A 12,303-nucleotide genomic window follows, 5' to 3' on the forward strand; every position below is an offset into this window, starting at 1 on the left:
AGATCTCACCTCTGCCAACTGCTAAACCCTCACAGCCCCAGGGAGCCCAACTGGGAGATGTTCCAAGCCCCCAAAACCCCTCGTTAGCTGAGCATCATGTGCTGCTGCTGCCTGCCCGTCAGGAGACTTTGATGTAATTGGACTTTCTGCTCTCTGTAAATATTTTAGAAATTTATGTCAAGTCCAAGTCTCAGGATGTGGGCTTTTTTCCCCTCTTTTTCCTCTAGACAAGCATTCAGTGGCTCACTGTGGCTCAAGAACAGACAGCTGACAGCTAAAAAGAAGCAAGTTGAAGTGACCAAAGGTAAAATTTCAGAATGTGAGGTCCCTGTTTCCTGCCAGGCCATGCACTTGTTAAACATAATAACATAGTCAGGACACAAGCAGGACAGCCAGTTCAGCAGATGCCATCTATTGTCCTTTAAGAAACAGTACCGTCTGTGAGAGACAGATGTAGAAAACTCAATCCTTTTTAAAACCTTTATGTCAGGAATTATACTGCTGCTGGTAGATCCCCAAACCATCTGCATGCATCAGCATTTTGATAGACAGATAGAGAAAGAAGGAAGAGGAAACTGATCTCCAAACTTATGAAGCCTTTTGCCTCTCCCGGGAGCTGGTTGGAAGCAGGGAAGCTGTTTGAAATGGAGGCTTTTACAATGTAAACATCTGTCAGTGACCCGCCACGGTGAAAGGTTCCCCTGCACATTCCATATAGAGTATTAAACAACCCATTAGCATTAATGTTAGCTAAGTATGCGCAACGCTCGAGACAGCAAGTGAAAACATAGATCATTCCTTCTGCTTTGTTGTCATCAACAGCAATCGACATGGACTAGCCAAAAAGCTTTGCTTAATACATAGATATTGGACATTGTTACGCTGAAATTCCTTACATGAACAGTTTATTTTTCACTGAGCGCTGTTTGCAACAGAATACATCAGAATAGCTTCTTTTTCTGCACCCAAACACCCAGCTCTGTGTACCTCCCTGCCTCCTCCTGACCAGCTTCCAAAATGACATCTTAACCAGCCTGCCAGTTCTGAAAACAACCAGAACTGCAGCAGCAGCAGCTGCCCAGTTCTCTCCCTTTCCACACCACCACATTCTTCCTATCTTGTCATCCTTCCCTCCAAGATCTGGTCACTGGACCGTCACAAACCTGTTAATTATCAGCAGGGCCTAAGGCCAAAGCTCCCACACAGCAATTCAAAAGCAGCACAGTTCCCAGACCCCTCCTCTTTAACATCCTTGAACCAACAAGCCTTTCGTGGGGCCACGAAGCAAGCAGATAAAAAGTAAACAAAATAGGATGGGAAAGGAGTGTGAAGATTTCTGAGGGAATTTCAGGAATCCTGTTACAGGATTACTTTTCAAACTGTTACCCTGGCAAAATGGGCAGTACAGGAACACGACTGGTAAGGGAATAATTCCTTAACCCCACACTGAATCCTTTCTATGAAGAAACTACTGCAAAAGTGACCGCAGTGTAATTGCTTTTACTACATAAAGTTGTACCAACTTACTAAATTTAATCCCACCTAAGGCCGCTAAATTTAAAACCCCTGGAGACTGCATTAATTTAGATGCTTTTTAAAAAAAAAGATATTTGGCTACAATATACTTGTGTAACTTGAAATCACAATAGCACAACACAGCCTTTGAGATTTCCTTAGAGCTGAGATCCGAATGAAGAAATAGGGTTTGCTGAATAGAAAAATATTCCTTGCCTCTATCTTGGACAGATCACTTTCCACATCGCTGAGCTCCTGAAAAGTAAGGATAGAGGAATCACTACCAAAAACAGGCTTAATGAGACAGTTATTGGGAAAAAAAAAAAGCCCTAGTTAATCAAAAATCTCTCCATAATCAGCAGTAACAGAAAAGGAAAAAGCAGCTCAATTAGACAAAAACATTTATATTGGCCAGCAGTCCTCAGTTCTTTTCATTATCTGTGCTTCCCAGTTCCTAGATTCTCAAGATCTGGAAATCAGAATTCTAAATTCTGCCAGTATTTTAGTTGCTATCAACACATCATAGGAAGCACTGGCCAAGTTGCCTGCACACAGAACATACATTAGATAATTCCTAGCCACATCATTGATGCATGATACTTTTAGATTCTAGTAAATTAAGACTTTTACCTCATACCCAAGTCTATGTAAAGGCTTTAGATCTGAAGAAATTCCGTCCCCTTATATCACTTCTGTATCTTTCCTATCATAAAGCAGGCAGGAATTAAGAACCTGTTAATGACATCTGTGATTTAAACGTCAAACAGCTCTCAGGATTTCAAGCAGTCACTCTATCCTTACCCAACCCAGAGACTAGTGCTAGCAGATGTGTCAGTGCTGTAAAATACAACTGGATGGCAACAGCTTCTTGCCTCCCCTAAGAATTGCTTCACTTTTGGGAGCTTACATCACGGATTTGACACAGCCTGAACTTCAGGTTTTGGCTTTGAGATCTTTACTTCTAGGGTGCAGAGCACATGATTTAACAGACAGAATGAGATCAGCTACTTATTACGAGCTAATTGTTCTAGTCCCTAAACTAGAATACCAGTAACTAAATTTGAGAGTACAAGATTTCTGCAAAACCCGAGATCATGTTCTAAAAGTAGAGCTCTAATGAGGGCTCATTAATAGGCAAGAAGAACCCCCTTAGAATTCTCAAGCCAGCGCTAAGTACATCTATCTTCATCATCTCAAATGCTTTGGCACATATGACATTTTAAAGTTCCTTATTCTCTTACAGTACAATTACTAGCAAAGACTACAAACAAGTGATATAACCCTAATACAATCAGGTCCTGACAGAAGCATTATTTACAGGTATCGTTTCACTGAAATTTTCACTTTCAGTAAGGTGCAAAGTTCTCAGAAAAATAAAGCAGCAAGGATTTGACTATTTTGACAGCTATCTCAAGGTGTTCTTTGGTGTACCTGGACTTGTTTGCTAAAGCTGCACATAAGCACTCTGATGTTTTCTTTACAGCATGCTCATCTTGTAGTTTCACCTCTATTCTACAAGAAGAGGTTATTAGATTATCTACAAAAAACACTACAGAATGATTTAGTAAAACTGGTTCTCAGCCTTCCTGTTCTACACACATGTTGTTTCAGAAAAATGAATGAGATTAGTGGTTTCCACCTGTGATTAGTGACTTATTTCCAGGAATCTTTAGAATGGCTAAGCAGCTCACAAAATCTGCATCACATACCTCATACACTTCTCTCATCAAAAATTAAACGTGTCCATTCTTCAGTTTAGTAACGTTAAAAACTCCATTCTTTCATCCACAATGGAGGTTTGAAATAAGAAAGGTAATGAACCTATCTAACTTTCAGACACAGAATACAATTTGATGAAACCTTGAGCATGAGGAAAACACAAGGGAGGTGAAAAAAGAAAAAATGCTTTGAATTTGCTTGTACATGTATACTTTTTCATCAGACAGCAATGGTATAAACACTTAGGTTCTTCATTTAAAAAAGATTCAGTCCTCTCCTACACCAGAATGCAATTAACAAAGCATTCACTCTAACTGAAATACAGCCATTTGGTGTATTTATTTAATTAAGGAGCAGTCACAGTTTATGCCAATTCAATCACCAAGATAGCAGCGTTCTGTTCTTTTCTGTTCTTCCCATATATTCTTCAATTAAGCATAACTAAGCTTGATATTTTGGAAAGTCTAAAGCCCCCAGAATTCCAGAGAGACCACATACCCAGCTGCTTTTTTTATTTTTTTAAACGGATAAACTATTAGACTCATTTGTAAGATGTGACATACCAAAGCATCTTCAAAATAGGCTATAATAGGAATAACTGCCTAATCTTTTTGTTGTGCGTTTTTCTAATTCATGTAGTGCATATTACAGAGGAAAAGAAAATTTTACCCTTATCTGCATTGTACTTCTACGATTAGGGGGAAGCTTGTTTTCCATCTCAAGTATTTGTACCAAATAGGCATTTTTCTTCCAGCTGATACTCAGAACTACTTTTTAGTCTTGTAATAAAGTCTGTCTGCTCCAGCATAACTGTGGTAACAGAATAAATACAAAAGGAATTAAATTGTCAAGATAAAAAGATGTTTTCGTAAGGCTAAGGAAATCAGAGCTGTAAGAAAAGTAAGAGCACAAAGTAATTCCTCCTCCCACACATCAAGCCCACAGAATTGAAAGTTTCTGGATTACATGAAGAAGCTCACCCTGGAAGAGATGATGCTGAAGAGAAAATGTTGAGAATCTGTACGCGAAGCAATGTAACTTGGCTTCAAAAGGTGAGGGAAAACACAGAAATTCAAACATAATCTCACAAAAAGAGGAAGTATCTAAACATGGCAAAATCAAGACAATACATACTTGTAGAATTTTAACATTTTTACCATAATGCATGTGGAAAGGGATTAATTCTTTTTACATCATTTTAATTGTCATTGCTGTACGTAGAATGTGAAGTGCTTTGAGTCACTGATGAAAAACCATTTAATAATATACTGAAATAAAACTAAAGAGCGTTTAAAAATAAATGTTAATGTACAGACTTTATGTGATTTTATGGTTCAGTAAGGATTGGGCAAACTGCTGTGATTCTCCAACACTGGTACAATTCTGTACACACAGAAATCAGTCAACTACAAAAATGTCCTCTAAGTCAAAGCGGCGTGGCGTACCAAACTTCTCCTTTATAGCACACAGAAGATAAAAAGACATGCCTTATAAAAAGACAAATTAATTCAACAAACAGCAAGAGAAAAGTGCTGCTTTCAGCCACACCGAAGCAATTCCTCCAGACTTCAACAGGAGTGTGAGCCCGAAAGGTAGCATACAAACAAGGGAGAATACAAACCTTTTTCACAAAGGAATACAAACCGCTGTTATTTACAAATCAATCAAGCACACTTAGCCCTGAACACAATGTAGACAGTTCTCATCATAAACAAAAGGCTTATTATGCACTTTAGATTCTAATGCTTTTAGTTTTAGCAGGGATTTTTTGAAATTAAAGTTGCAAATAACCTCCAGTACAGTTAATCCCCTATACTTAATAAATAAGAAGCATCAAGAATCTTCACGGCATTGAGATGCATAGAACTATTAAATGGTTTCAGAGTCTATAAAAAGAAGTCTTTGTTACTGCAAAAATCATAGCTGAAGTTCTTCAAAGAACAATGGCCCCGGTGGTATGTTCATGTGCCAAAACAAGCCTCACGAAGAGAGGCCATCACTGCATGCCAAACCACTGTTCTTGATCTGCCCACTGGGCTGCTTCACTATCACTGCCTTCCAAGTCCCCCTCTTCTCCACTTCCCTCCATATCGTCCACATCTTCTTCCTGGGTTGCATCTGTTGGACTTTCCTCTTTTTCCATTTTCTGCATTCCTTCTAGTGACTTCTGATCGTTTGGATCCAAACTGAGGGAGAGAGAGAAGAAGAAAGCACTGACTTAAAACAGTATATTTTTTTGTATTTGTAATGTTAGCATTAAAAAAAATCACCTTGTTTTCTGCACTTCCTGTTTAGCATCACCAAGAATTTCAAATTAGTAGATGCAACTTCACCTCAGGCTGACAATAACACCAAGTACTGCATCTTTATACAAAACCATTTTGAGCCTCACGAATGCACTTCTCTAAGCATCACACTCTTTAAGGAAACTTAGTCAACTCCTTCAGACAACGCTAATTATAAAGCAATGTGGAAGTAATAAAAATTTAAATGACTATGACTAAACGCATCATTTACAAGACAAAAATAGCTGATCCATTTACGCAACACGAGTTTATTGTGGATGTAATGTGCTAGCTTTAAGGTAAGTTTAACTTTTGGAAATCGAAATATGTAACATTTAACATAACAACTTTATAAGATAACATTTAGGTTCTTTATTGAAACACCTATTTAAATTTACGTAATAGCTCACGCTCATAGAGCACCTTCTATTGTGAAGGAACAGATCCTAAAGTTGCCAATGTAATAATTAATAAATAAATCCATTCCTTAATCCTTTCATCAGTCAAGGAGCTGTATGCCTGGTGACATGTTTACCATTAATACCATCCCTAAATTTTGCACTTCTCAGTTCAAAGCCTCACGAGCAACTAATTCATTATCAGGCCATGATGCGTTATGTTTCCGTTTTAAGGGAGACTGATGTAGAGCTACCTCTGATGCATGCCCTAACCAATTAGTGACTCAATGCTCAGCTTTCTACTTGGAGTTGGTTATTGGTTCTTATAAATACGCTGCAATCTTGGAGTCTCTGTGTTACCTTAGGGCAATACTGTACTGGTCCATTGCTTCCTGGTATTCGTTGACAGCTACAAGAAAGTCTCCGAGTATTCGATGCAGAACACAGTCACTCTGATTAGCCAGTGCGTTCCTCAGCAAAGCAATTCCATCTTCATACTTCTGTTCTCTACCTGTTTATTTGCAAAACTACAGTTTTAATTAATTGTTTAGACGGATCTATAAAAGTCAGAGTGCGCAGTAAAAGCCATCACAACACAGAACTATTTCTTCCTTCAGAAGTGACAGCATGAAGGATAGTAGTAATATACTTTTTGTAAGCAGTAACTGCTACACTCATGACTACGTATACTTTGAAGTCAAAACATTTTGTCTGCAATTGTTTTAAGTGCTGCAATGTCAGTCGCGAGATGCAATTAATTCTTGTGCTTTTCCCTTCAGAATAGAACTGACAACCCCCTGGGCTGCAACACCACCGTGACATTCCTCGCATTGATGAGGCTGCACAATATTATAAAACATAATTAATGTTTTAATTAAGTTGACATGGAAAAAGTGAACTTACTAAGAAGTTCTGCTTTCTTTACCACAGCTTTAATGTAATCAGGTCTTTGTGTCAGCGCTTTGTCCAATAATGTTTTTGCTTTTTCCTGTGTGACTGGGTCTTCAAGACAGACTGTTGCTAACAGAGTGAGGGTCTGTGCGTTTGCTCCCAGAGTTTTATACACATTATTTGCCATAACCATAGCTTCTCGGATACTGTTAGATGCTAGGTAACATTCGATGAGACCTGATGATGAAAAAGATAAACATTTTAACGTTAACTCTGCAAGAAAATGCATATTCCTCCGAACATGTATTGTCCTTAACTACTTACCATATAATTTTGTTCCTATTTAGGAAACAGTATGACAAAATGAAGTTCCCAGTGCAACTAACTACACAGTTCACGTCATCATCTGAAACTGATTTGCTCAAAACACCCAAGTCTCTTTATACCCAGATTAAACAATTTAAAAACAAACATCTTTTTTGAAAATCATTCTTATAAATACATGCGTTCTCTAGTATCTCTCATCTAAACACTTTTAATAGAACTTTATAGCTTTGGGGGTAATAATAATTTATTTACTAGAAAGTCAGCAGGAGAAAAAAAAGCTCCTGTCTATTCTCTTGCTTGATAACAGCAACAACCATCACCACCACACCAGTGTTATCTATTCGAGTAGCTTCACTTCACTCACCTTCATAGCAATCCAGCCTGCAAGGCGCAAGACGTATCGCTTCGCGGAAGTGTATAATTGCTTCCTGTACCCGGCCCATATTCCTAAGAGCAGCTCCTTTCAGCAACAGTGCTTGAACGCTATTACTATTAAGCTGGATAGCTTTGGCTCCTAAATATAAGGCACGGGAGTATCGTTTACTATAGAAACTATGACACCTACGGAAAGACAAGATGGATTGTAAACACGTACTGCCTGCATGCATTCACAGAGGCTTAGAAGAGAGAGGGGAAATAAAAAAGATTACAAGCAACTGTTGAACTTCTTGGATTCCAAGTTAAAAATATATATTCATGTAAAAACAGACTGTTCTTTTCAAAAACTAAAGAAAAAAAAAAAAAAAAAAGAAAACATCAGTATGAATATTAACCATTATAGCTATTTAATATACCACTGTTATTGCACAGGTACAGTAAATCAAAGAGGTTTAGATGTACTTAAAACAACCAAAATAGATATTTATTGCTAGCTAAAGTTACCCCAAAACCAGAACATAGCTAGAAAAGCACCCTCTGAACAAAAAAAGCTGAATCCACTGTGTCCACCGTAACTCACCTCATGCAACAAATCAAGAGGGTCAGGGTAAGAAAGGAAAGAGAATGTCTTACCCAGACACCACCCAGGGCTCTGCATGCTGATCTGAAATATTGAAGAGACGGCAGCCCAAGTTTTCCACATCCTCCAGTCGACCTTCCCGTGCCAATAAATAACCATATACATCCATTCCTGAAGCGAAATGTTTGAAGGTCAGTCATCAAGAAATGGAAAGCTCATTCCCAACAAGACATAATAAAAACAAACTTCTTAATTAAATTATTTTTAATATATGTTTCTTTGGCAAAGCACATAAATGGCTATGCTGCCTTTTAATTTTAAATGACTTGTAACACAAACACCTACTATGAACTGTGCAAGTACCAGGAACTAGTCAATGTACTCAATTTCTGAGTGTAAATTCTGAACTGAAAGCCAGGTACAACAATATTTAATATTCTACTGAACGTCTGTTTGCGTGTATCTGCCAGTCTAATGTTACTCACCAGATCATTACACTAAGCAAACTTTTTTTTTAGGATTTTCTCACCTTTTATTAGGTAAGGATCCAGCATTTGTGCTTGTTCAAATTTTAGAATAGAGTTTTTATTATCTCCAGCTCTGAAATACAGGTCTGCTAAGCTCCCCAATAAATCTACATTATCCCGCAGCAATGACTTTTTCTCTAAAGAGCTTTAAGAGAAAAGAAACAGCTGTTATTTATACAATGTCACTTTAATATAATTATACATCAATATTTTATATTATTTGATTACATCATGCCCTTTCAACTCTTACCAAATGGTATTGATTGCTCTCGTGTTATCTCCAGTATGCACAAAAGCATATGCCTTGATCCACACTGAAAGCCAGTCCAAGTTAGGAATACTCTGAATTACATTCATCGTCATAGAGGCCACTTCTGCACCTTTCACCGACAGCGAGAGCAAACCTATTCAGGAAGATAGAAAAATAAATTTATTAAGTCACCATAAACAACTTTAAATACAAATTAACTGTCTGAAGACCAGAAACTCCACCCCTGACAAGCACAAAGAAGCAGTTTCTTACAACGTTCTTTATAATTCCCATAATGCAGGCATTGTATATTATATGCAAATTACAGTGAATTATCTAGTCCTAAATATTATTCAAATTATAGCACTTTTTAGTGCTGCAGTACTTACAGTATCGAGAAACCTACCTAGTATGGCATCAAGTGCTAACGGACACTGTCGCAGTACTTCTTTGTAGCTTGTAACAGATGAGCGTTCTTGACCCGCTTTCTTGTACAGATTTGCCAGCATCATGTTGATCTGTAAGGAACACAACAACACTACAGTCAGGTATGAGAAAGGAGAAATCCTCACTAAAGAATAGGTCACAACTTTGCCTTCAAACACGCTGCCTCCCTCCCTCCTGTTCTGGGCAAAAGTTATAATTGCCAGCTTTTCTTCTGAGATCACTGTAACATACCATATATACTATAAAATTGATTATTCTGAGTACAAATATAACATTTGTATTCTTCTGTATTGACATAATACATCCTGAAATCTCAGTATTTTGCACACATTATGTCAAAAAATGGGCAAGTATTTTATGTATGATGCCCAGAAGGACCACTATACCCACTGCATTAACTTTCAGTGCAAGTCTCTGATCAACAGAAGTTTTAAAGAATTTAGGAAGGCAGAGAAAGTTTCCATTTAGCTTCTGAATAAAGTCATGATTGATGGAAAAAACAGAAATGATCTGAGCTCTACGCAGCCCAATTAGTTGTTTTCTGCTACAATACTTCATTTTACTAGTGTGTATAGGTTAAAAGTTTTCTTTCCTTCATCTTTTCTTCTTTTCCTGCTCTGTAATTTGGTCTTTAGACAGAACACCAAGCTCTATTATACTCGGAGACTACACTGCTTTACTGGCCTAAGGATTAGAAATACACGGACCAAGGACTTGTGAAACATCTGCCAGAACAAACCTTTGGGGTTCTCTGTCTGGAAGGAATCCCATCCAGAATAGCAATAGCATCTTTATCTTGCTTCAGCATTGTATAGCATTCAGCCATTTTATATTTCACTTCGATTTCAGATGGTAAACACTGAAATAAAACACAAACGTTAAAGCATGTTACAGTCACATAAGAAACGTAAATAAGGTCTCCTCATTAAATGTCTACAGTATGGTAGAAAAGTCTACTGCAAGAAAATTAAAAACGCAACTGACTGCTGGTTATGTTTTCAAAAAGCGTGAACTGCACGTATAAAAAACTCACGTTCCAAGATAATCTTAAGGTTTTCATTAGAAAATAGGTTTATTTGATGTGATAAATCCACAATCTAACAGTACATTATTAAATCAGCATCATTAACTGAACGGGAGGGGCTGATCATTTTATGCAGCACATTAGTCAGTTTTCAAATACCTGGCTTTGGGGGGTTGATGCAGCATTCCCAGTAGAAGGTCTTACTTTTGAAGTTTTACTTAAAGCCTTTTTCTGCTGCAAGGCCATTGTGTACTTACTGACAGCATTTCTATATTCCTTATCATGGAAAAGAGAATCCGCATGATATACGAGGAGTTGGTATTTCTGAGATGGTGAAAACAGTTCCCTAGGAAAAAACGCAAACAGACTGAGTTCAGCTAAAAGCCAAAGAGATTCCAAAGTATGTGAAGCTTGGTTTGTCTGCCTTCAGCTCCCAACTGCTGCTGCTCCCTTGCTGCACTGGCAGGGCCCCTGGATAACAAGTACAACTGCTCACAACGGTGCCGCCTTCCCACGTTGAACTGTGAGGATTTCAGAAGGGGATTCTGGCGTTAATTAGTACCTCAAGTAACTCTCCTAAACAAAGGCGCACAGAGGCCAATATAGGCAAAGAGAGCCCTAAAACTGAGCCCTAAAACTGAGCCCTCCTCCTCCTCCTCCTCCTGCCCCTGTCCCCAGGCTCCCCGCGGGCCTCCCCCTCAGCCGCCGGCGGGAGGGCCACTCACGGGTTGTTGCCGCTCATCGTCAGGAGAAGCCCGCTGAGGAGCCGCACGTTCGAGTGGAGCCCGGCGGAGGCCATCTCCCGGACGTGTTCCACCACGCTCATGACGGCAGCGGGAGGGCACGACAAGGACAAACGGGACGGGGAAGGGACCCGGAGGGGACCGGGAAGGGGCCGAGAGCGGACCGGGACCGCTGCCGCCTCCACTCCAAAATGGCGCCGTCGCAGGGGCCTCGCGCGACGCCGCCTCCGCCGCTGCTCCTGACGGCGGGCGCGCGGCCCGACAGGCGCTCGGCGGGGCAGCCCGCGGGCGGGGCCAAGGCCCCCCGATAGCTCCGCCCGCGCAAAAGAGGCATTCCTCAGTCGGCTGTAGGGCGGGCGGGGGACGGGAGAAGGGGTTTGTGTCAGGCTGGGCTCTGTGTCACACGGGCTGGAAGATGTCTTCTTGCTCAGCTCAGTACTGTTACGTGTAAAGAGATTCAGACTCTGTATCTGCAGAGCTCTTAAACCTAGCCGTTTTTCCTCTCAAAACCGAATTTTCTACCAAAACTTCTTTAGCTGTTGGCTGTGGCAGCTAAGCATGACAGAGGTCTTGGAGATAGCAGAGGTTCTGCCTGTAAAAATAGACAACTGAGAAGAAAGACCCTTTAAAACCCAGGGTTCTGGGACACAGGCAGAAGAAACACTTTAACTTGTGCCACCATTAGCTATGAGGCATGGAACTGCCTCTCAGAGGAGTCAACCTCACACAGCAACAAGATAAAAGACATGCTGGGATATTTTTCTTTCATCAACTTATTTTTTTCCACTTCTACTGTGAAAGGGAGTAAAACGTGTAAAATGTAAATCGTGGCTACTCTACATGCACGACTGCCACCAACAGCAGGAGGAGCTGTCAGCTCGAGGCCCCCACAGCTCAGTGACTGCGCCGAGCAGCCCGATGTTAAGGAACACAAAGTGTGTTGGTGCTGTACAGCGGCAATGAAACAAGAGTTGCCACAACGTATTGCCATAACTGCAATTTTCTGTCTAGAAAATAAAATGAACTCACATTTGCAGATCTTCAGGAAGCCATCAGATTGATCAAAACAATTTTTGCTACTTCATGTGCTCGCAGTGTTTGACCAAATCTGCCATCGCAAAGGCAGCCTTGGATTAAGTTGTATGTAATCTGCCTGCATTACTCTTTGAAAACATTTTAGTACGAGGAAGCACTGCTCTGCAGAAGATGTCAAATAATC

The 12,303-nt window shown here is 39.8% G+C and overlaps 1 protein-coding gene across 1 annotated transcript; it reads right to left on the reverse strand.

Moving 5' to 3' along the window:
* Positions 1-4,416: 4,416 nt before the first annotated feature.
* ANAPC7 (anaphase promoting complex subunit 7) lies at positions 4,417-11,279 on the reverse strand. Its single transcript, XM_035340884.1, has 11 exons — positions 11,067-11,279; positions 10,501-10,687; positions 10,057-10,176; positions 9,277-9,388; positions 8,871-9,024; positions 8,623-8,765; positions 8,147-8,264; positions 7,500-7,696; positions 6,821-7,045; positions 6,278-6,428; positions 4,417-5,420 (listed from the first exon to the last, which is right to left on the reverse strand). The coding sequence occupies exons 1-11, from the start codon at positions 11,165-11,167 to the stop codon at positions 5,231-5,233; spliced, it is 1,698 nt and encodes a 565-aa protein (XP_035196775.1). The 5' UTR covers positions 11,168-11,279; the 3' UTR covers positions 4,417-5,230.
* Between the last annotated feature and the right edge of the window lie 1,024 nt (positions 11,280-12,303).

The sequence above is a fragment of the Oxyura jamaicensis genome, chromosome 15, assembly GCF_011077185.1.
Source record: "Oxyura jamaicensis isolate SHBP4307 breed ruddy duck chromosome 15, BPBGC_Ojam_1.0, whole genome shotgun sequence".
In the NCBI taxonomy this organism is placed as follows: Eukaryota; Metazoa; Chordata; class Aves; order Anseriformes; family Anatidae; genus Oxyura; species Oxyura jamaicensis.